A 23,193-nucleotide genomic window follows, 5' to 3' on the forward strand; every position below is an offset into this window, starting at 1 on the left:
ACCTCAGCTGTTTTTGCTTCAGATCAGTACACTCCAGCCCCCCAGGACCCTGAAAAGGATAAATGGAGGAGAATGGATGGATGGTTTATTTTATTTTATTTTAAAAAGCGGCCTCTAGTGGCCCTTTTTTATACAGCACAAAACAGTGAATGGAGAGGTCATCTAAAACTGGCTCCAAATGGAAATCATAGCTAATACTTTTCTATAAAACAATTAATTAAAAAAATCAGATGATTAATTGATTTTAAATTGATCAACCACACCAACCGCCTCATTACTAAATGAATCTGAATACTCAAAAGCTTTTTAAAATAAATGTTCAGATAAGAAAACAGGAGAAGTGCAAAAGTAAAGGCAGTGCACATGTCTCCTTGTTTTGCTTCCGAGGTTTTCCATGTGGTCTTTAGCAGCTTAACCTTGTTTGGATACCTCTCTCAGCATTTGCTCTCCCTGGACTCAGACACTTCACCTCTCCATCTCTCCAACCAACAATAACCTTTTACCCAGAGAGCTCCTATAGGACCAGAGCAGGGGCAGCTCAGAGCAGAGCCACCTGATTCGTGCACACTCGGGGAAATGGTGAGGTGGCACAAATGGCTGAAACGGCATTGGCTCTGACCAGAAGGAGAGGGAGGAGACTTTGACAATGAATGTGCTGAGACACATGTTTACAATAATGGAGCAGAGAGGAAGAATGGAGCTGCTCGGGATCAATGAACTCTGTGAGTGTATTTATTAAGTAAGCAAATCCACAAGATGTTTTATAACCACCGAATAAGACACTTAGATAAGTTTTATGTTTCCTTGTGGTTGCCTCTGATGTTTGTTCTGTGCATGTTTGTGTGCTGGTATGTTATATGAATGAAGGTGATCTTGTGTGTGTGTGCGTGCCTGTAACCGTCTGCTCTTAAATCTGTTTCTGTGTCAGTTGCAGTATTGAATGAATGAATTTCAATGTGGTGAAAGCTCCCAGAGTCAAAAGACCAGGAGAGAGGCTTTTAAAATGTTTGTCATGCAAGAAGAAACCTGAATATTTCTGAGTTTCTTCTTTCAGGAAAAAGGAAGCTCACTGTCCTGAGCTGTGGGGCTGGATTTTTACGTAATACCTGAAGCTTACTGTTGAAAAATGTTTGCATTATCTCTTGCAGATGGTGCCTTATTTGAACAGACTGCCGGTGATAATGAAAGTTAGTGCAGGAGGACACCACGAGGCGCAGTGTCATAGCACAAACATGCAAAGCAGATGTTGAATGAGTTATCACAAAAGTTGGTAGCTTCTGTTTCTGAATTTACTGTACTCTACCAAGCACAATACGCTCTTCCTGTTCCCTAACAAGCTGAGAGAAGGAGAGGGAAGTCATCACAATTACTGCTGGGGCAAACTGTGAAGATCACTTCTCAGTGATGACAAGTGCTCAAGTGCTGAAAATGTCACCCGAAAAGTCTGTGTTTGCACCACAGCCTTCCCACAGGATGGCATCCAGGGTGTCCACAGTCCCCCATGGTGTCTTTGGCCCTTTGCCGCCACCTCCAGCAGTTTGGCCTCCACTGGACTTCGCCTTGGGTGCTCTCGCCTGCTGCGCAGCCTGTGTGTTCACCAATCCTCTGGAGGTGGTGAAGACTCGTCTGCAGCTCCAGGGGGAGCTTCGTGCTCGGGGATCCTACCAGAGACACTACCGTGGGGTCCTGCAGGCGCTCTGGGTGGTGGGCCGCACGGATGGCCTCCGGGGCTTGCAGAAGGGACTCTCAGTCGGGCTCATCTACCAGGGTGTGATGAACGGCGTGAGGCTTGGCTCGTACTCTTACTGTGAGGCTCTGGGTATCACTTCTTTCCATGGAGGGAGTCTGCTGTCAGGAGCAGGTGCTGGAGCTCTGGGTGCCTTCATTGCTTCTCCTGCCTACCTGGTAAGCTTACTGAAGTTGATCCTTTTTGTTGTATCTTTATATGTCATGGTCCCCAAAATAAAACACGAAGCTCCATAGGCATAAATTGCTTTAGTGGTGCATGAAAGATTTGGCTTTTGAGCTTGAGCCCTTCATTAAAATCTATTCTTTCTGCTTTTTATTTTTTTGTGACCCCTTAATTCAAAAGAAGTGTCTCCCTGTGATCATCCCTATTGCAATATTTCTGTAAAAGCACCTTTGAGGATCTTTTGCATTAATAGTTTTTAAAGGTAAATTCATACAGTCTTAACACATTAAAAGAAAATATAAAATATAATAGAATTTTTTAAAAGAAATAATCATGTGTGGCATGTTTTTTTTTTTTTTTAAATCCTGTTTCATACCCTGGTATTACTCTTGTAATCCCAAACATTCATTTAATCTTTTGACAATAGTGCATGCAACAAATCACTATTATGTTGCTCCTAGTTTTTGTGAATATTTATAATATACATATATTACAAAGGCTTGGTTGTATCTTTTGTACAGTGTCTTTCTGTGTGTTCAACAGGTCAAACACCAAGCATCACAGGAAACTGAAACCCCATGCACCACAGAGAGCGAATCAGATTACACACAACCTCACTGCCAGATTGGTTAATTAACAGCTGGGACAGCTAGCATGGGCTAATGCAGAAAGATGAGACTGGCAATCTGATATGTTTTCCAAAAAGGGTTCAGGACAACACTCTTTTCATTCAAACTGACTGGAGACAGTTTGTTCTAATCACATTAAAGCACATTGTCAGGTAACAGAAACTCCTCTCACTGGATCTGTGGCCGATAAACCTTCAGGAACCAATTGGGTCGCTTATCGTTAAGCTGTGATCGTAGCAAAAAAACCCAACATATCACTAAAGTTGTAAAACAGTGTAAAGCAAAAGATTGTCCATAAGCATACTGTCCATAAACATCCATAAAAGTTCAAATACAGTATGTCGCATATGTACACCCTCTGGCAACTTTATTAGATACACCTCTTTAACTTCTCTTTAACCCTGGAACACTAATGTGAGTTTTGTAACACTATCACTGTCACGTTGACCTGGGTGAAAATCACGTTTGTGTTCTAGGGTTAATGCAAATATCTAATTAGCCAGTCACTTGGCTGATAAGACTGATTAGACTCTGTGTATTCAGGCACGTAGACACGGTCAAGATGACCTCCTGAAAATCAAACTGAGCATCACAATAAAGAAGAAAGATGATTTAATATTAATCTTTTAATATTATGGTTGTTGGTACCAGACGGGCTGGTCTGAGTGTTTCAGGAACTGCTGATCTGCTGGGAATGTCCCACACAACCATCTCTAGTGTTTACAGAGAATGGTCTGATGAAGAGAAAATATCCAGTGATCAGCAGTTCTCTGGATGAAAATGCCTTGTTGATGCCAGAGGTCAGAGGAGAACTCTGACAGACTGCTTTGAGCTGATAGGAAGGACACAGTAACTCAAGTAACCACTTGTTAAAAGTATGCAGAAGAGCATATCTGAATGCAGAACACGTCAAACCTTGAAGCAGATGGGCTACAGCAGCAAAAAAAACACACTGCCTGCCACTCTTGTCAGCTAACAACAGGAAACTGAGGCTACAGTTCACACAGGCTCACTGAAACTGGATCGTAGAAGATTGTAAAAATGCTGCCTGGTCAGGATTTGCTGTAAACAACATGAAAATATGACTCCATCCTCTCTTGTATTAACAGTTCAGGCTGGTGGTGGTGGTGGTGGTGGTGTGGGGGATATTTTTTGGCACCCTTTTGGGCCTCTTAGTACCAACTGAGCATCATTTAAAAGCCACAGGCTACCACAAACTATTGTTGCTGACCATGTCCATCCCTTTGTGATGACAGTGTACCCATCTTCTGATGGCTGCTTCACGTGCTCACGTCATAAAGTTCAGATCATCTCAAACTGGTTTCCTGGACATGAAAATGAGCTCACTGTGCTCAAATGGCCTCCACAGTCACCAGATCTCAAATGTGGTGGAATGGGAGATCTTCATTATGGATGTGCAGCCAACACCTTGTTGAATCTATGCCATGAAGAATTAAGACAGTTCTGCAGGCAATAAGGGGTTCAACCCAATACTAGCAAGGTGTACTTACTGAAGTGGCCACTGAGTGTATACTGAAGCAGTTTTTAGTTGCTGTAATTATTCTTTTTTCCCTTAGAGATCCCAAAGAGATCCTTTTCCTACTAACATTTGTGTAAAATACAACTTAAAGTGTGGCAAAGTCAATGCAAGCTTCTCGGAGCCCAAGTTTGAAATCAAGTGAAATTCTTCCAAAGTTATTGTCTTTCCAGTATAAAATCTGCCCCCACCCTCTTTGTTTCCTTCCTGAACGTCTGTAGCAGGATAATTACACAACATGGGAATTTTGTTCCTAAAAGACTAAGTTTGGAAATTCCCCTCTCAAATTGTGTGGTGGAATCTGGTTAGTAAGGGTCCAGTGGTTCTTCCAGTGTTCATTTTGGACTGTGAGTGTTGTTTTAAGACAACTTAACAAATTGTGACTAAATGGGAAGTTTGGGGGGGGGCTGAAATAATAGTGGCTTAAACAAAGGCTAATAAAGACAAATGAACTTAAAAGAAAAGTGAAAATACAAACCTGACCTGATTGTAATCCAACTGTATTTGACATGAAGGAGAAAACAAGAGATGCCAGGTCGTTTTCAAAGACACCACAAACGTATTCAAGCTATTTTTGCCCAGTACAATGGTTTATTATATCACATAGATGTCTGAAATAAAGTCATAGATCATTGGTTAGTTAGTTTAAAAGCATTTTGGGAAGTCTGAATGCTCTTTTCGTTTCCAGTCTTGTCTTCATGCCATCCAAGAAAACATGTTCTCACATTCAGCATCAGATATCACCACCCCCTGATTTACACCCTCTGCATTTCTACAACTGTAGTAGTGTTTTTGTTGTTTTTCTGCCTCAGCTGCCAGTCAATACATTTTAAACCATCTAACCTTTTTGGACCGTCATGGAAAAACAATACTGTCTGACGTATTCATATCGAGGTCACTAAATATATCCTGAATGTTTTTCTGTCCACCTCCTGCTGCCAAACATAAACAGTATGTTGTGGCTCTTCCTGTGTGCTGCTGGCAGCGAGTGAGAGTTATTTTACTATAGTATATGATGTCAAGAAAGAAACAATGAGGATTTTTTTTTGTTTAGATGTTTTTGTTTTACACAAAAGTTTGTGATTTCACAAAGAAAAAATAAAATTCCCTCACAGAGGGTTCTTGGTTTGTTGCTTGTCGGCTTTAAATTTGAACTGTAAGTGCAAATGAATCCCTAAATCATGTTTGACCAGTTCCCGATGAAGTGCATGTTATGTAACTCTTACCTGTGAATATTAGCAGAGTTATCTGGAGTCCTTACACAACTCAGCCTCGTATCTGACTTGGTGACAAATCTGGTTCCCTGTGAACTTTGAGTATTAAGTGCCGGTGCTGGAAAAAAACAAAACAAAAATTCCCAATAACCCCGAATGCATTTTTAAAACTTGTGTGCTATTTTCTTCATAGGTGAAGACTCATCTGCAGGCTCAGACGGTGGCAGCCATTGCAGTAGGTCACCAGCATAACCATCTGGTAAGATTGACACATTCCAGATAAAACATATTAATTGTTTTAATGATTTCATAGCATCTTTTAGATGCGTTGCTCAAGTAAAAGTAGTAATAATCCCTTCCTTCATGCATCCACTCATTCTGCTGAATTGATCCTATCACTGCAAATATATATTTGGTGAGATCATATAATTTAAAAAATCTGCAGTAGAAATCGTATCGATGTTTAATAGTGAAAGTAAGAACATTTGCACATTCACAACGTGAAGTGAACTCAAGGAACTGGAACCAAACTGCTACATAGCTTTAAGGAAACCACTTCTCAGTGAGGCTTATCGAGGGAAAAAGGCTTCTTTTTGCTATGGAACATAGACTGGACACGGATGAAGTGATGTACCCATCATGCTTGCTTAGTGCCTGCTGTATGAGCCTGTGGGGGCAGTGTTATGCTCTGGGGTTGCTTCAGCTCATCAGGTCTACACCTATGGTATGGGCCCAAAAAAATGAGGTCCACTGACCACTTGAGTATACTGAATGACCAGGTTTATCCACCAATGGCACGAGCATATTCTAAGATGACAAAGCCAGTGGGTTCATCGGGCTCAGATTGTGAAAGAGTGGTTCAGGAATCGTGAGACATCATTTTCACACATGGATTGGCCACTGAGGACTCCAGACCTTCAACCCATTGAGAATCTTTGACATGTACTGGAGAAGACTTTACAGAGCAATCCAAGGCTCCGATCATCAGTATGAGGTCTTGGCGAAAAACTGAACGCAACTCTGGACGGAAATAAATGAACAAGCTTATCCAAACGGTGCCACAGCAAATGCATCATCGAAGGCTCTGAAATGTACTCAAAGTAAGAAAGTAAAAGTAGCTCTTTGGGGGACATTTCTACCAGCTATTTTTGTGTAACGCTAACTGAACCTGTTATATTAATACAATAATATATAATAATATTACATGAGAATCCAAATGTTATTCTAATCTAAATTTTAATCCTAATGAATGTACTCAGCTTGAATCTGTTATGTAGGCCACAAGCTGTGAAAGGGAATTTAAAAAATGCTCTATTTTCTGTTACATACATTGTAGAAGGTGGCTGTGCCTCCACACCTGAACACAAAGATGAGTATACTCAGGGGTTAAAGTGTGATTCAGAAGGTGGGGGAATCCTAAAATTAGGTGCAGTGGCTCCGCTTGGGGAGAAGAATCACAACTTTCTGCTGTGAGCTCCAGTAAATCTTGTTGGTGTGATCAGCTGATCGGCTGCTGCTGCTCTGAGGTTTACTGCTCTGTGTGGATGAACTGAATTCAAAAAGATGGAACCCAGTATTTCACAATCTATCTTGGCTTATTTCCACCCCCTACACTGACAGTATACAGGTTGTTTAAATGTTGAATTCAGTGAGTAAATCTAAGCATCACAGCTTTGATTCAAACTCATCTCTGCTACATTTCATGTAACCTGTAACTCTGACCATGAGCACAGACTCTGTGCACCAGTCCAACACAGAGCTTTACTGTAAATACAGTAAACTAATCTGCTTATCCTGCACTAAACCGCAGAGTATTTTCATGCAATCTTTGAATTACACAAAGTTAGTATACCTTAGTTTGTTTTGCAGTCCTTACCTTTTAAATCTAACCTCTCTTCTTCCTCTCCCGACCTCTTTCTTACATCTTTCACCATCTGAGTGAAGATATCCTCATTCTGGGAAATACAGCAGCTGGACCTTTAGCTAGCAGACGCACTGTGTGATAAACTGCAGACACTCTTTGTGTCTGTTGATATTTGTTGAGCATTTAGAAACGTTGCATTTTAAATTACCTGCCACAACACGTTACTTCCTTTATGCTCCTCTTCAGTAGCGCTAGCTAGATGCTAAAGTGCCGTGACCACAACGTACGGACATCGGCCCTCGGTCAGGCCCACTGTACCCCTGATTATAGCTCTATAAATGATACATAAATTATATGAGTTTGCCTCTTTCATCTCTTTGTATGCGATAAGCCCCGGTGATGGAGGATACGCCAGTAGGATCGTCTCTTATGTGTTATTGTTCCTCCATTTACGCTCAGATTGGTTTGATGTTTGAAGGCGCAGTGACCGCAAATAAAATCTTCCCTCAAATATCAAAGTAATGCGTCTGTTTTGAAAATGTAAGGAGTAGAAAGTACAGATATTTGTGCAAAAATGTAGGGAGTAAAAGTAAAATTTGTCAGAAAAATACTCAAAGTACAGATACCTGAAAAATCTACTTAAGTACAGCAACAAAGTATTTGTTACTTCCCACCTCTGAACTGTAGATATGTTTTATTAGCTGTTTACTGTTCACTTATGCAGCTGTTCCGTCACATTATTATCTCCCCAAAAACACTTTTATTGTGTTATGAGATTATTATTTTTTTCTGCTTCCATTGTGTTTTATTCAACTTTCGGTGTGTGCTTTCCCAGCAGTTTTCTGTTTGCTGGTGTCTTCTGAAGTTACAGTGTGTACACAAGCATCAATATGACACACAGTGTTGTCAAATTAACACAATAAGAGACTGTAGAGACAAATAAATACGACAGTAATGTCGCACCTATTAGGAGACCAAGTACATGCTGCTGTTAATTTCACAGCATTAAGCTAAAACTGGATGTGGGGGGGGACTTCTGCACATTATTGATTCAAGTTAATAAAAAGAAAGGTTAACTGAAATAAAAAAAACAGACTTGTGATTATGTGTATTTTAAAAAATAACAAAGTTAAAATAATAATATAGAGGAAATGTATGTGTTGATCAAATTTGTCAGTGCATTCGAAATGAGGAAGTACTGGTACAACAAGCATTTACTGTGCTTAAATTTTGCCCCAACCCCCAATTTAATAATTTAAAAAAATAGATAAAAAATAATATTAAAACTTCTAAAAACTAAACAAAAGCTGCACAAACAATAAAAATAAAGCTGAAATTATCAAACCCATTAAATAAAAACTAAATTGAAGCAAAAACAAAAATTCAAAATGAAATAAAAACTAATGAAACATACAGAACTATAATAAGACCTTTTATAGTTTTTAAGAATTATTGTCTGTAGCTTCCACCCACCAGTGCTTTTGTTTTCTTCTATTTCAGGGAGTATCTGATGCCTTTGTTACCATCTATAGAAAAGAAGGTTTAATTGGTCTTTGGAGGGGTGTGAACGGGGCTGTGCCTCGAGTTATGGTGGGATCAGCTGCTCAGTTGGCAACCTTCACCTCGGCCAAGGACTGGGTTTCATATACTCAGGTAATGTTATGTAAAGAGTCAATATTTTTATAGCACATGTAATCTAGCAGCTGCTATCCTTTGAAAGCCAGATCATCTTTCTTTGTGCCCTTTTAGTGGTTCAGTCCAAACAGCTGGCTTACAGTTTTGATGGCTGCTGCAATCAGTGGAGTTGCTGTGGCCATTACCATGACACCATTTGATGTCATTAGTACACGGCTCTACAACCAGCCAGTGGATGAGTGTCATAGGGTGAGCCTATCTTCAACACATTCATCCTCGTACTCATTAGTGGCAGAAATGTTATTTTCTAACTAAATGCATACAAGCATAAAAAAGCAATATTCATATTATATCTATTTCCATTGTATTGAATATTAGTATTGTCTGTTGTATTATTTAAATCTTTATAGAGCACACACACACACACACACACACATATATATATATATATATATATATATATATATATATATATATATATATATATATATATATATATATAAAATTATATATAGTGTGTATTTAAGGAGAAGCTGATTTTGAATCTTGTTGTAATGTGTACAGTAACAATAAAGGAATTCACTTCAGTTCAATTAAGTGAAGACTTGCTTGTTTTTCACGTCTGCTTTGTAGGGGCGTCTGTACCATGGATTTTCAGATTGTCTGCTGAAGGTGTGCAGAGCTGAGGGCCTGCTGGGGTTGTATAAAGGCATGGGCCCCGTGTTCCTGCGATTGGCCCCACACACGGTGCTCAGCATGCTGTTCTGGGATCTGATGAGGCAACAGGCAATGAAGGACAAGCAGAGGTGAAACGCCAAGACTTGCACACCTCATGTTCTGCTGTAGCTGTCAGAGGACTCCTTCATTAATGAAACACTGAATTTAAAGCAAGTGCGGTTCATTTTGGGAAATAAATGTATTTACCTTTCTTCCAGAGAGTGAAATGAGAGGATTAATATAACTTTTTTAATGGTTAATATGAAGCTAGAACTAGCAGCTGGTTAATTAAATTATCCTAGTAAAAACAGCTATTTTAACTTTGGCTAGGCAACAAAATTCATTTTGTAACCCTTCTGAAGCTTAATAATACCTTATAAAATGATGGTTTATTGTTTCTACACTTCTTATTAAACATATAGGCCTAACGTGAAATGTTAGTTGGTAAACTTTAGAGGTACTGATAGCTGGTGCTAGCTCTGACAGACTAGCCGTTTCCCTCCATTTTCAGTCTTCATGTGTGCTGGTTGTTGCTTCATATTTAACTGACAGACACTGGGTGCCATATTGGACATCTCATCTTACTCTTTGCCAGAAAGCACCATGAGAAGAATGTCAAACTTACTGCTTTAAGTGGGAGTTCTTCTGTCCCAGCTAGCACAGGAAATGAACACCGAAGCACTCAAGACATGTTCCTATAAAAATGTCTGTAGTGTATAAATTTGTTGATCAGGGTTTACATTATACCTCAAGCTTAATTTAAAGCAGTCTTGTAGGAGTTCGCTTCTCAGCTCGTCATTGTGGGTGCGGCCAACCTGAAGAACAAGTCTTTATGCCTGTTTGCCATGTGTTTTGCAGTTTATTACACTGTCTAAATGCCTTGTCTGTGTATACATAAAAACCTGATGGGATTTTCTTTTTTTTTTTTTTTTTATAAGTTGACTGACTTGAATTACCTGTAACTAAAACCAAGAATGCCATTTATAATTTAAAGTTTATATGTGCAGCAATTCAACCTACTGGTACGTCAAACCCATATAGAGCAATAAATAACCCTAATAAAGATTTTTCTTTTTGTAAGAAATGTGTTCATTTTGTGTTTATTCTCTGGATAAGTGGTGAGTCTTTGGAATACAATTAGATGTTTAAAAACCATTGTAGTCGGGTGTGTTTAATGATTTCATTGATTGGGGTTAAAGGTGTCTTTTTGAGAGGATTTCAAGCCTCTTTCATCATGAACTGATTGAACTGAAAACTGTAGCCATGTCACGTTTAACCTTTGGATCTTTGGGTGCATGGAGCTTAGTTAGTAGTGTGAGATTAAAGCACCTTTTTTAGTGTTATTGTTGAAACATTACAAGAACGTAATAGAGATGTTTTTCTCCTTGATCCTGGGAACTGCTGGATGGACACCTTTTGACTCACCATTTGAGAGCTTTCTTCAAGGTCTGATAACACATTTTCTTCCTTTGATTATCGTTAAATTCTCAGCACTTTTGCAATGTCATGTCACCGCTTTACGTGCCTATTTTTGTTTTTTTTTGTGTGTGTGTGTTTTAAAGGGCTTGTAGGTGCATGTGGAATATCAGTGCTGTGCAATCTGCTGAGAGTTTACAATTTTATTCAAACATGCAAGTGAGTTTACCCTTGAAAAGGAGAATGGAAACGATGGATTGAATTTCTGGAGCACTGGAGTTATTCAATTTTCTCTGCACACAGTGATTCTGACACTGGAAAAGGAAGTAAACGGAGTTCATCCTCACTGGGCACTCCTCTGAGAGGGAGCTGGGGATCAGCTCTCCAGTTCTGGCTTCTGACTGTCTTCCTCTCGCTGATGGGCTCAAGGGTTTTCTCTCTGATAGTGCTGGAGTTTTCCCTCAGGGCTGTTTCTACCTGGGCATCAGCTGGACTGGTGAGTTCCTCTTTAAAAAAGTAGTGCAGCTATATTTATGCATTGGTGCTCGATATCTACTTTAGGGTATTTTTTCATGACACATTTCTTATCCACGCCTCTCAACGCAGGATGCCAGTGGCAGAGGTCTAGATATGATCCTAATCCAGAGCCAGTTCACCCTGGGTTGCAGCCTCACCAGTGCTATGGTCTTCTTCCAACAGGGGGCTCCACATAGCTCCCTCAGCTTATTTCTGGCAGCTGCTCTCAGCTGGAAACTGGCAAGCTTGAGCTACAGTCTGTGGAACCATGTGGCCAGATTGTACCCGCTGCATAGCACCAAACATTACTGTGGGAAGTGCATCACCCTCCTGACCTCCGGATACACCATACTGGCTTCACTGCAAAGAGCGGTTGTCTTGGCTTTTGCTGTAGCGTGTGCTGCTTCCACCACTACTTTTTATGACCACTTTCTGTTCCAGAAAGATACTATGAAGTTCTGGACTCTGCTGACACTCTGTTACATTATGTTGTTGGTGTATATTCAAGGTGATGGTCAGTATTGCTGAGAATGGAATGAAAATCATTCTTAGATAATTAGTTCTCAGAGAGGAAAGTAGGTTGGACTGTTAAAAGAGCAGTGGTAGAAGAAAACCTGAGAAATGTTGTCACAAACACAACCCATAAAATAAGAAGGCACAAGCCCAAGAGTTTTTGGCATCATTGTGTAACTTTTTTGTCTGTATTTGCAGAGGATGAGCATCGACAGAAAGGCACAGCGGCCCTCTTGCACTCTGTAGTGATGCGACTGGGAGCCTTGCTGGTGCTCATGCTGGCAATGGGTGATTGGTCTGATGTGCTTCACATCCTCATCGCGTTTCTTGGAGAAGCAGTCTGTCTGTTACCTTCTCGGGATCTACTGCAGGCTGTGCTAAATGTCTGTTCTTTACCTGGTTTTGTTTTAGTTGCATTTTTTTTTTTTAAATACTTGCAATGTTGAGAGTGGCAAAAGTGACAAGTGACAGAAGACTTAATTCTCATGTTTCCTTTACAGGAAGAGGAAGAAACCGGCTCGAGCAGATATGAAGAGAGCTCCAGTTGCAAAAGAAGCGCAATTAAAACATCATCACGTGACAGATAATGGTGCACCAAAACTCCACCACAATGATTATCAATGACTTCCTCAAGATCTGCTGATACTCTGTATTACCAACAGTAAAATAATATCGTGGCCGTGCTTAAAGGCATTAATTGTGTTCTGGTTGTTTTGACTCGTGTTGAACAGAAAGAATTAAAAAAAGGAATATTATGTATTCAGGATGATGGTCTTCAATATTAAAGGTTTTCAGTGAGTGCTAGCTAGAATGACCTTTGTCATTGTCAAGACTTTGAAGTACAATTTAAAAACTACATAGAATATTGTGCAAAAGTATTGAGCCACCCTTTATTTATTTAACTAATAACTAATTTGACTAATAGTTTTTTGGGAATCACCTTGTTGGTGCAAAAATTCTATTTTATGCCTATCAAGCTGTGTTATCTTTGACATTTTTCATAGGTTTAGCTAAAGAAATGGGAACCAATGATGTGTTACTGTGACAACAAAATGTGTAAAGAAAATTGGTTCATTGTTAAGTTTCTGTTATGTGTAGACACAACACTTAGATGCCTTTTTGTACTTAAATAATTCATAGGTCAGCGTTAAACAGCTTAACAAATAAAAAACATTCCTCTGAAAATGGTCAGGTGCAAAGACCGGACTGAAAATGAGTGAAAAAGTAGCCAACAACCAATGAAAGATGGAGAGCTGTTGCTCAATACAAGGAAGTCTGCTCCTTGGATGCAAAACATAAAGAAATTAGGGGTGGCTCAAGACTTTTGTTCGGTACTGTATTTAGATAGCATAGAGTTAGGGTCAGACCCAGTGACCCTCAGAGGACTAAAGGAGCACTGCACACCTGAAGGTCAGATCAGGGTTCTCTTAATCTGGACGGATTTTGTAAAATCTGGATGCAAAACATGATATAACAACAACAACACTTAAACAGGCATCTTACATTACAAGCTAGAGTGTGTTTTAGGAGAGAGAGAAGAAGACACATAGTAGGTGGTGACAGAATTTTTTTTTATCCAATTGGATTAGGGTAATGAACTGTAGGAATCAGCACTTTTGAAGCTTTACCCTACTGGACAAATGGCCAGATTATCCTGTCGTCTCCTGCTTTGTTTGCTTGGTTTTCTTTTTGTCTCTCTGATAAAGTAATTTTAATTTTATAAAAGTAATCTTTAAAAACAGTTTGTTTGTTTTTTTACTTTAACTAGAGTCTGTCTTAGCAAAATTGGTTAATTTTGGCTAAAGTAACAGTATTTCTTGACTTACAAAGTCAGCTTAGTCAAAAAGTGTGCTTGTGAGCATGCACACTTTTTGACTAAGCTGACTTTGTAAGTCAGCTTAGTCAAAAAGTGTGCTTGTGAGCATGCAATTGTTTTTCCTGTCTGCTGTGTTTCTTCCTGTTCCTTTGGCTTCCTTTCATTCTTTCAGCTTTTGTTACTGTTCTGCACATCCACCCCAAAAACCTGACATTCAAAAATAAAAAAAATGATAGAGTGGTGCTGGTGAAACTGAAAAGTCATGCTGTCGAAAGCAGTGAGGAGGTTCAGAGGGTCTGATGAGGATTTTGGCTGTCGGAGGGTGGAGCGTGGAGGTCTGGGGATTGTGTCATCAGTAGGCATGCTCCCTCCTGTAGCCGTGACATCACTGCAGCATTCCTTTCCACAGAGCTGGAACAACAGAGACCCCCATCACTCTCCTCATTGCCATCTCCTGTTAACCCTCTCTGCACATTCCTCCCTCTCTCTTCTTTCAGGCTGACCCACATCGACCAGAAAAGTTTTATCCAGCATTTGGTTTCTCGCTCCGTCTTCCTGTTTGACTTCTAGGAGAGACCTGACACGCTTTGGCTCCAGAGAATAATCATAATATTTGCTGATCAGCACATCTGATATTGCTAAGACAGATTCTGATGGAGCACAGCAAAAACAACAAAGCATTTCTTCATAGCTCTCACAGACATCACTCACTCAGTGCCCCCCCCCCCTCTCCTAATATACCAACATTTCCTCCTGCACAATGCCCTGATTCACTGCACCGTAATGCTGCTGCTCCTGGAAAGCTGAACACAAAAGCTCCTGATGAAGTCCAGCACCTATTATCACACAGTGTTTTTCTGCTCTGGACATCCCAAATGGAAGCAATGCTATGAGACACTGATAGAGATTCGGGGCTTAAGTGATATAATGTTGTGGGGGAAGGGACGAAGGAAAGAGGGAGAAGAAAAAAAAGGGAGGCAGACTCAACCAGGGAGGTAGGGAAAATAAAGCTGACAGAACAATGAAGCAGAACTGCACAGGGGAGCAAAAGAGGACGGTTTGAGATAGAAATTTGCTGGAAAAGGCAGGTACAGTCACATCCTACTGGCATGCAGAGAGATAAAGAACCGGGAGGTGGCTTGTGTGTCTCTGCCTGCCTGCTTCTAGGTGAAAACCTTCTGAGGAACTTTATGGCACTGTATATTGTGTTTGTTAAAAAAAAAAGAAGAAGTCAGTGTTCTTTTGGTATGAGTGCATACATGTTGCATAACTCAGTGTGGGTGTGTGGGTGTGTGTCTGCGTGCATGTATGCTTGTGTGTGTGCGTGCGTGTGTGTTTGTGTGTGTGTGTGTTTGTGTGTGTAGCCTGCCAAGTTTTCATAGTAGATGAATGTGTCATGTCTTTTACTGCACTTTGTCCGAGATTAACTGTTCACCTTTTACGGTCGGGAGGGAGGTGGTGTTGTCATTCAGCCAGAGAAAGAGGAGGAGGGGTCGACGGACGGGAGAGCCGAGGAGGGAGGTACAGAAGGAAAAGGAGTGGCCTTCTGCAGATAGCAGCCCCTCTCTACTGGAGTAAAGTCTTCTCACAGAGGCAGCCCATAGGAGGGAAAATAAACCAGAGATTTTTTTGAGATACAGAACAGGGAAGGAGAAAGAAGAAAAGAAAAGCCACATTTTCTTTCAGGTATGTGATACTACCAGCATGAGTGGTTTTAAAGTATGTAGATAATTCAGATTTGTACTTTCTGACTCTAAGACCATTCATTATGGTTAATGAGAGCCGTAAATGGGTGAACACAGATCTGCAAAATGAGAGTGAACACTCCCACAAAGTTGACTACACCTAGATTAAATTATATTGACATGATAGAAATTAAACATCTGGTTTGCCATTAGTTTGAGTTTTATTCTTAAAGTTTAGTGTTGCTTGATATTATAAAGTAAAGGCGCTGGTTTTCCCCTCTGTCGCAAGCAGTCTTGAGTTTGGTTATAACTGTTCTGTCTTCCCCTCAGGCTGCACAAGACTTTTTATAGTCATGGCATCAGCAGCTCCACCAAAAAGGATGGTTTCTTCTGTCTTCATCACTCTGGCTTCTCCTCACCAAGCCACTGTGACCCCACAACGGGAGCAGCCGCAGCCTGCCCTTCAAGCTCACAGTGCCCCAGCTAGAGAGAAACAGCACCCTGCTGCAAGAATGAGTCCAGGTGACAGCATGCCCACGCATAGGTACAAGAGAGAGGACCACTCACCTTCGTCAGGGTCTTATGGAAACCTAAACAGCAAAGGCTTGACTCATGTAGGGTCCTCAGCCCTTGTTTCAGACCCACAGAGCTGCAATCCTGCCAAGCCTGAACCAGCCAAAACACCGCTTCAAAAAGAAAATGACAAGAGGAGTTCACCAGGTATTCATTATATAATCTATTTTTCAGAGTTCTATAGATTATAAAACCCAGCAGACTTTTATTGTATACTGTAGACCTCTCTGTCCCATCCCCTGTGATTCTAAATCCCTGTCATCAGTTAAGATTCTTGTGGGGTCCTACCCAGATACAAATTCGATTTTACTTAATTTTTGATCTGCATTTCAAGATATATGATCCAAAAATTTAAAGATTGATGATTCTGTACATCTAAAAGTCCTAAAGACTTTTAAGGGAGCCATAAGGCTAAAAAGTCTTTTAAATGACCTCAGTTTTAACGATAGTTTAGGCTGAAGACCATAAGTCTGAAAATGAAAGTGGTCTTTGGGTGTGAAGTTAGAAAAAACCAGAAGCCTTTGACTGCATTACTTTATATGTGCACTGAAAAGACATAAAATGAAGATGCAATACACTCACCCTTAATCCAGCTACAAGTATTATACACATTTTTAACCTGTCTAGTGTCAGGCCAAATTATTTTTGGAAGGCCACAGTAAATCTATCGAAACTCACACGAGAAAAGCAAAACATATTCTGCTAATTTTTATTTGGTGGCTGGCAGCATAAGTATATATATTTAAGTACATATTCTCTCTGTGAGACAGGTGACAAATGAAAGGAATAGCTAACATTAGCAGCCAGTCTCCCAGACATGGATTAAGCCTACTTCTAGTTTTTAACTCAAGACTAAGCTTAATTCATGTCTGGGAAACTGAACCCATGCGCCTTAGTAAGGTTTTGGGTCACCATGAGTTCCTGGAACAGCTGCAACTCTGCTTGGCATAGATTCTCCAAGTCTCCAATCTCTACTGAAGGGAGAAACACATTCTTCTAACAGATATTCCCTCTATTTTTTTTTTTTTTTAATAATGGCAGTTTCCACACAGGTATTAAGTTGGGATGACATTTGGTGAACGCATAGGCCATAAAATATGATTCATCAAATCATGTTTTAACCCCTGCTGCCCTGTGGATGAGGACAATGCCATAATGGGAAATGAGGATCACATCAAGGGTTGGAAATGCACAAGTTTACAGATATGCTTGGATTTAATGTAAAATGCATGTCCTGCATACCTTTTCTCAAACATATAACACCTGAGCCAGTTAACAAAAAAGTCACTGTGCAGACTGCAGTATCAACCAGGAAGGCCAAAACTTATGGAAAATTTAGAGTGATAAGTGATCCAGAGTAAAATTAGTGAAGGGCCCGGTTTGACCCATGGGTCTTGAATTTGAAACATGTGCTCTAAAGGGATAAGTAGACCAAAACTATGCCAGTAGAGAGTACTAGATCCCCTCACTACAGGGGATTAAACAATTAGATTTTTCCTCTAATTTGTCACCAGTCTGTATTTGTTTTTAATTAGTTGTCTTAAAAAAAACTACTACAAACTCACTTAAAATCACATTTTTCTTGCCAAACAGAGCTCTTCCCGCTCCCTCCTCCCCCTCCCCCCTCTGATGCACCGCCTCTACGTCCGGGAGAGTCGCTTTCTGAGGAATCAGCGCTTCCACCACCTCCTCCAGCCCAAGAGTCTTTCCCCCACCCTGTGACCCCAGGCCAGCAGCCAGTTTACAACCCAGAGGTATGCAGGCTTATCTTACAGTGTCACCATAACAAATGACACTTAGCTCACCAAAGTCCTCCAGTTTACAGCTTCAAAAATGTGATGCCAAATTTTTTTTTTTTTTAAAAATTGCTTCAAATATATTAATAGACAGTTTTTTGGTTTTTTTTTTTTTTTTTTTTTTTTTTGCAATCAAGGATTAGCTTTTCACAATTTTTACACATGATGAATCATGATCAGGAAGGGTGGGGTGGGGTCTGAGTTACCTAATTCTGTACCTGACTTCTAAAATAATTTTCTTCCCCTTCCGTTTTCTGAGAATTTTACTAATTTAATTAAGAATTTAAGTTCTCCAAACTATTCAGTTCAGTTTTTCAGCACAGAGAATGAACAAAGGTTTGACTTTTAAATATTTAAACTCAGTGACTCAGCTTTGAATCACCCATGACATCAGCAAATCTTTACAGCAAAAGAAGGTAAAGTTTTTATTTAACTGCTGAAAAGGTTTGGGTTCTAGTGAAAATCAGTAGAATTGCATTGGTATGTTTAAAGAGGGAAAAATAACTGGTATTCAGCACACATATTAAATCAAAGCCCTGAAAACCTGAACTTAAAATTAAAATTTTTGTATGTCCTGGTCGGGATGACGTGTTGTGGATGACTCTGATGTTTACGCCTGTCACATTCAGAGCCACTTTTATGCCTTACCAGCTTCAAAATCAAGCACTGCTAAATTACGAGGTTCACCTTGGTAGGCCAAACTCAACTTGTCAGTTTAATAATGTGCTTTACATTTAAGGTGAAAGCAAGAACACCATCTAGTGGGTTAAGCCCAGATGACCAAATCCACGGGATCTACCAAAACAGCCAAGACAAAGAAAGCAAAGGTAATGTGATCTCTATTTATATACTTCACCACTCAGCATGTTACATTATTATAACCTGCTTTGACACTGTGTGTGTACAACGCAGACCTGTGCGGCTTCTGTCGAAAGCCAGTGGCTCCTTCAGAACCTGCAATAGAGGCCTTAAACAGGACTTACCATGATGGCTGCTTCCAGTGTAGATCTTGTCACATTCCCCTGGCTGGCAAACAGTACTACAACAAGGCAGGGATCCCGCTCTGTGAAGACTGTTACCAGGTAGCTCAATACAGTTCTCACTACAGGGTGATATCCAGGCTGTGAATATGCATGCACATTTTAACCTCCTGAGACCTGAGCTCCTCTTTGGGATGTGTTTTTAGTTTCTCCCAGCTATTTGAGATTAGCTGGACCTGAGGAGTCTAAAACCTGTTCAACATCTTTAAACAGAAAAGATTTTTTTTTTTTAATTGCTGTTTTACAGCATAGCACAATAATGTCACTGCTGTTTAGTAGAGTGTTGAAGTATTGAGCAGAATGAAGTGTAAGTTGCAGATAACCCAAAATGTATCATCGCCATATGTGTCATGTAATGACAGTGCGGCAGGCAGGATGTGGACCCAAATACAGGACTCATGAGACTGAACATAAACTCAAAACACAGAACTGGGAGACAGATTACTATGAGGGGAGGATGCAATAAGGAAATTAGGAAAACTGAGGGCTTAAATACACACGAGGTAAGTAGGGAGAGAGGACACAGATGGGAAAAACAAGACACAGGTGAACAGAAACTAACCGAGGAGACAAGCGGAAGCAAAACTGAACACAACACGCACGAGACATGAAACAGGAAGTAAGTAAACACCAAACAGAAAATCATAAAAAAGAAAATTCTTAAGTAATTCTTAAGCACAAAAACAAAACACTAGGTCAAAGACCCAGGACCAGGACAACATGAGGATACAGGACGTTAAAAAAGGCCTATACCTATCTTTTTTTTCACATGTATGCATGCATATTCAAAGCTCACTGCAATGTTTCACAAGACTGGGATTTTTAAAAGCTTAATCCTCTTTGTTCAGAGAACACAGCAGAGCAATATTTAATATCATAAGTTATATGTAGATGCCTGATCACATGCTTAGAAGCACAAATGTGTTACGGCTATAAGCAGTATAACAATTGAGGTCTAAAAGGGGTTAAAAACTTTAACATTTTTTAACTTTTAAAGGTAATTAATGGTGTATCACTTTTCATGTTTTAGGCCAGCTTGGAGCTCTGCTGGGCATGTGGGGAGGCTATCACAGATCATATAATCCGTGCACTCGAGCGAGCATACCATCTTTCTTGTTTCACTTGCACAACATGTAAGAGGCAAATTGGAGAGCAAGCTTTTGCCCAGGGAGACGTTGGAGAGGTTTACTGCCTTCAGGACTATTATAGGTAGGACAGTTAAAAACTAAACAAAACATATTTTACTCAACCTAACAAAAGAGTTTAGGTAAAGGATCAATGATGTTCTGCTTGAGTTTACATTTCATTATAATACTTTTCGTGTGCTTACAAGTACAACAAACTATTTTCTTTCCTCTAACATTTTAAAGGAAATATGCTCCAAAGTGTAGTGCCTGCAACCAGCTTATCATTCCAAAAGAAGATGGTACTGACAGCTATACTGTTGAATGTTTGGGGCGTTCCTACCATGAGAACTGCTACAGATGTGAGGTAGGTGATAAGCGGAAAAAAATGGATGGATGGATACATTAACAAGGATACAAACATAGAGACACATATTATTTTATTACCAACCAATAGGTTTTTCATATCGTCTGCAGGTCTGCGTCATCCAGCTCTCTCCTGAACCAAACGAGCATGGCTGCTATCCTTTAGATGGGAAGATGCTTTGCAAACCCTGTCACCTGAACCTGTCTTCTGGTCAGCACTAATCCCACATGAACCGCAAGCAAGGAAAAACTGGAGAAAAAAAAAAATCCAGAATCAAAGCAACAGGAGCCTGTGCATGTGCATTTAGGGTGAGCGTGCGAATGCCATAAATGCTTTTTTCACTAGAGAAAAACTTTATTATGGATGTATTTTTTACAGTATATCATGCTTTCTGAAGATTATCTTCTTTTTCCTGATCATTTTGCACTTAATAAAATCTACAAATGCAACAATTATATTTACGCAACTCATTTTACAAAAATATACAAGAATAAATGGAACCCCAATCAACATGCTGTTTCTCAATTTTTATACATGTATAAATAATAAAACTTTAACTTAAAAAAATAATAGAAAAGTAATCTAATATATTTGATCTCAAGACACCTCCAACCTGCATCTAAATCATCAAAAGTGTATTTAATTTACAGCTCTGAAAGTGAGCGGACCAACCACTAACAATGCAAAGTAATCTTCATGCAGACTGTTTAACTGCAGGGTCCATCTTGTCTTCTGCAAAGTTATCCGGCACAGTATTAAAGTATTCAGATCCCAGTGGAATTGTATAATTTATAGTCTGTATCTCAAAATGACTTGTTGTTATTCATATCTCTGTGTATACACATGTATTAAATTGTTTCATGAAAAAGAAAATTGGCATTTTTGTTTCTATTTGTCACACTTCACTACCTTTACTATTTAATAAGTTGCAGTTTGAAGCAACAGCTATTTACATAGTGCCAATTCACAACAACAGTTACCCCAAGGTGCTTTACAGTGTAAGGTAAAAACCCTACAATATTACTAAAAGAAACCTCTGGCAGAACCAGGCTCAGGGAGGGGCAGCCATCCATCACGACCAGCTGTGGGGGGTTGGAACAAAATGCAAACTATGGAAGAGACAGAGTTTAATAATTGGAGCTGGTTCCACAGGAGAAGGCCCTGAAGGTTCTGCTTCCCATTTTACTTTCAGAAACTCTAGGAACCTTAAGTAAGCCTGCAGTCTGAGTGCGGAGTGCACAGTTGGGACAGTTGTGGGGCCCAACATCCCTAGAGGGAGGGAGACAGACACCACTGATATCCCTGAAATCATTCTGAAGTTTCTTTTGAGTTCTTTCTTGTTTTGATATCCCTGAAAATATGACCATTTTGAAATAATTCATACCTGATGGTCTAAAATGATAAATATTATTTCATTTTGTCATTATTAGCAAAGCATGCCCCAGCCACCTTCATCTTTCAGGTGTTCGTTTAGAGGTTGTCACAGTGGGTCATCTTTCTCCATCCCTAGCATCCTCCTCTGTCACACCATTCCTCTGCATGTTCTCCTTCACCACATTCATAAATCTTCTCTGGAGTCTTCCTCTTTTCCTCCTGTCCAGCAGCTCCATCTTCAACATCATTTGTCTGTTAAATCCACGATCCCTCCTCTACACGTGTCCAGACCATCTCAGCCCTGTCTATTTTACTTTGTCTCCAAACCTTTCAACCTGAGCTGTCCCTCTGATGTACTCATTTGTAATTCTGTCCGTCCTGGTCAGTACCACAGTCTCTAAACCATACATCGTAGCAGGGCTCACTACATCTTGTAAAAAATTCCCTTTAACTCTTGCTGTTATCCTTCTGTCACAAATCACCCTCATGACACTGACACTGACACTCATCTCTGACACTGACACTGCACTCTCTTCTTCACCTCTTTTGTGCACTGACTGTTTCTTTGGATGGTTGGCCCCAGGTATTCATCCATCTTCACTACCTCTGCTCCATGCAGCATCACTGTTACCCATGTCTCCCTCTCATTTACACACGTGCATTCTGTCTTCTTCTAGTGATTTTCATTCCACTTCTCTCCAGTGCATAAGTACCTCTCCAGGCTCTCTTCCAACTGCTCCCTACTGTCTCTACATATCGCAGTGTTGTCTGCAAACATCAAAGTCCACAGAGACTCCTGCCTGACCTCATCTGTCAACTTGTCATCATCATTGCAAACAACCCATTTGTCACACCTCACCACTTTCTCGCTGACCTCATACATGTCCTCCATCATCCTCACTTGCTTCTTTGCCACTCCTGACTTCTTCATGCAATACCACAGCTCCTCTGTTGGCACCCTCTGGGCCTGTTTGATTAGAATAGGGCATAATAGATGAATTTATCATTAGAATTGCCCTGGTTTTCACTAGGCACACAAATAATAATGGGAAAAACTAACTGCACCAGACTGACAGTGTGTTGCAGCTTGATTTTGTTTGTTTTGTTTTTTTTGTTTTTTTTACTGGCGTTTGTTTGTTTCTTTGTAGGCAAAATTAGACAAAAACTATCTAATTTAATGAAACTTGTTAAAGGGATAGAGCATGGGAAAAGAGGACCCTAGTGCCTTTCTACTTGACAATTTCAAATCTTAATCTGGAAAGAAGTCGTCGAACTTTAATTAAATAAGGCAGCGTTTTGAATAAACGCGTTAAAGTAATAAAATCGATATTTATGCTGCCTTAATCCATCTTTTTAACGGTCGATCCTCTCGGAGAAAATCGCTCTCTGCCTGCCATATGTCTCACCCCGATCGAGGGGACGCGCGTCTCGAAACCAAAACCACCAAGAGCGAGGCTGATGCGCG

At 40.1% G+C, this 23,193-nt stretch overlaps 3 protein-coding genes across 5 annotated transcripts; all 3 read left to right on the forward strand.

The window, feature by feature from the left end:
- The first annotated feature begins 665 nt into the window (after positions 1–665).
- slc25a34 (solute carrier family 25 member 34) lies at positions 666–10,546 on the forward strand. Its single transcript, XM_030729508.1, has 6 exons — positions 666–722; positions 1,149–1,905; positions 5,486–5,551; positions 8,657–8,809; positions 8,906–9,040; positions 9,425–10,546. The coding sequence occupies exons 2-6, from the start codon at positions 1,405–1,407 to the stop codon at positions 9,599–9,601; spliced, it is 1,032 nt and encodes a 343-aa protein (XP_030585368.1). The 5' UTR covers positions 666–722; positions 1,149–1,404; the 3' UTR covers positions 9,602–10,546.
- Positions 10,547–10,796: 250 nt separating this feature from the next.
- On the forward strand, positions 10,797–13,615 carry LOC115780786 (transmembrane protein 82-like). Of its 2 annotated transcripts, none has more exons than XM_030730187.1 (6): positions 10,797–10,954; positions 11,071–11,143; positions 11,228–11,420; positions 11,531–11,954; positions 12,152–12,336; positions 12,454–13,615. In XM_030730187.1, exons 1-6 carry the CDS (start codon positions 10,882–10,884, stop codon positions 12,538–12,540), a joined length of 1,035 nt encoding a protein of 344 aa, XP_030586047.1. In that variant the 5' UTR covers positions 10,797–10,881; the 3' UTR covers positions 12,541–13,615. The 2 variants fall into 2 exon arrangements, with proteins under 2 accessions (XP_030586047.1, XP_030586048.1); XM_030730188.1 differs by having other exon boundaries at positions 11,531–11,948.
- Positions 13,616–14,706: 1,091 nt separating this feature from the next.
- fblim1 (filamin binding LIM protein 1) lies at positions 14,707–21,195 on the forward strand. Of its 2 annotated transcripts, none has more exons than XM_030729695.1 (8): positions 14,707–15,455; positions 15,785–15,976; positions 17,621–17,781; positions 18,563–18,650; positions 18,736–18,905; positions 19,894–20,072; positions 20,234–20,354; positions 20,465–21,195. In XM_030729695.1, the coding sequence occupies exons 2-8, from the start codon at positions 15,808–15,810 to the stop codon at positions 20,573–20,575; spliced, it is 999 nt and encodes a 332-aa protein (XP_030585555.1). In that variant the 5' UTR covers positions 14,707–15,455; positions 15,785–15,807; the 3' UTR covers positions 20,576–21,195. The 2 variants fall into 2 exon arrangements, with proteins under 2 accessions (XP_030585555.1, XP_030585554.1); XM_030729694.1 differs by having other exon boundaries at positions 14,711–15,455; positions 15,785–16,174.
- The last annotated feature ends 1,998 nt before the right edge of the window (positions 21,196–23,193 follow it).

This window comes from Archocentrus centrarchus, chromosome 5, assembly GCF_007364275.1.
Source record: "Archocentrus centrarchus isolate MPI-CPG fArcCen1 chromosome 5, fArcCen1, whole genome shotgun sequence".
NCBI lineage: Eukaryota > Metazoa > Chordata > Actinopteri > Cichliformes > Cichlidae > Archocentrus > Archocentrus centrarchus.

Excerpts from the sequence above, each read along its gene's own strand:
- slc25a34 (XM_030729508.1), top strand. The coding sequence starts at position 1,405 with ATGACAAGTGCTCAAGTGCTGAAAATGTCACCCGAAAAGTCTGTGTTT. Across the intron at positions 1,906-5,485 it reads TTGCTTCTCCTGCCTACCTG|GTGAAGACTCATCTGCAGGC; the intron begins GTAAGCTTACTG and ends TTTTCTTCATAG. Across the intron at positions 9,041-9,424 it reads CAGTGGATGAGTGTCATAGG|GGGCGTCTGTACCATGGATT; the intron begins GTGAGCCTATCT and ends TCTGCTTTGTAG.
- LOC115780786 (XM_030730187.1), top strand. The coding sequence starts at position 10,882 with ATGTTTTTCTCCTTGATCCTGGGAACTGCTGGATGGACACCTTTTGAC. Across the intron at positions 11,955-12,151 it reads GGTGTATATTCAAGGTGATG|AGGATGAGCATCGACAGAAA; the intron begins GTCAGTATTGCT and ends CTGTATTTGCAG. Across the intron at positions 12,337-12,453 it reads TACTGCAGGCTGTGCTAAAT|GAAGAGGAAGAAACCGGCTC; the intron begins GTCTGTTCTTTA and ends TTTCCTTTACAG.
- fblim1 (XM_030729694.1), top strand. The coding sequence starts at position 15,808 with ATGGCATCAGCAGCTCCACCAAAAAGGATGGTTTCTTCTGTCTTCATC. Across the intron at positions 17,782-18,562 it reads AGCCAGTTTACAACCCAGAG|GTGAAAGCAAGAACACCATC; the intron begins GTATGCAGGCTT and ends TTTACATTTAAG. Across the intron at positions 18,651-18,735 it reads CCAAGACAAAGAAAGCAAAG|ACCTGTGCGGCTTCTGTCGA; the intron begins GTAATGTGATCT and ends TGTACAACGCAG.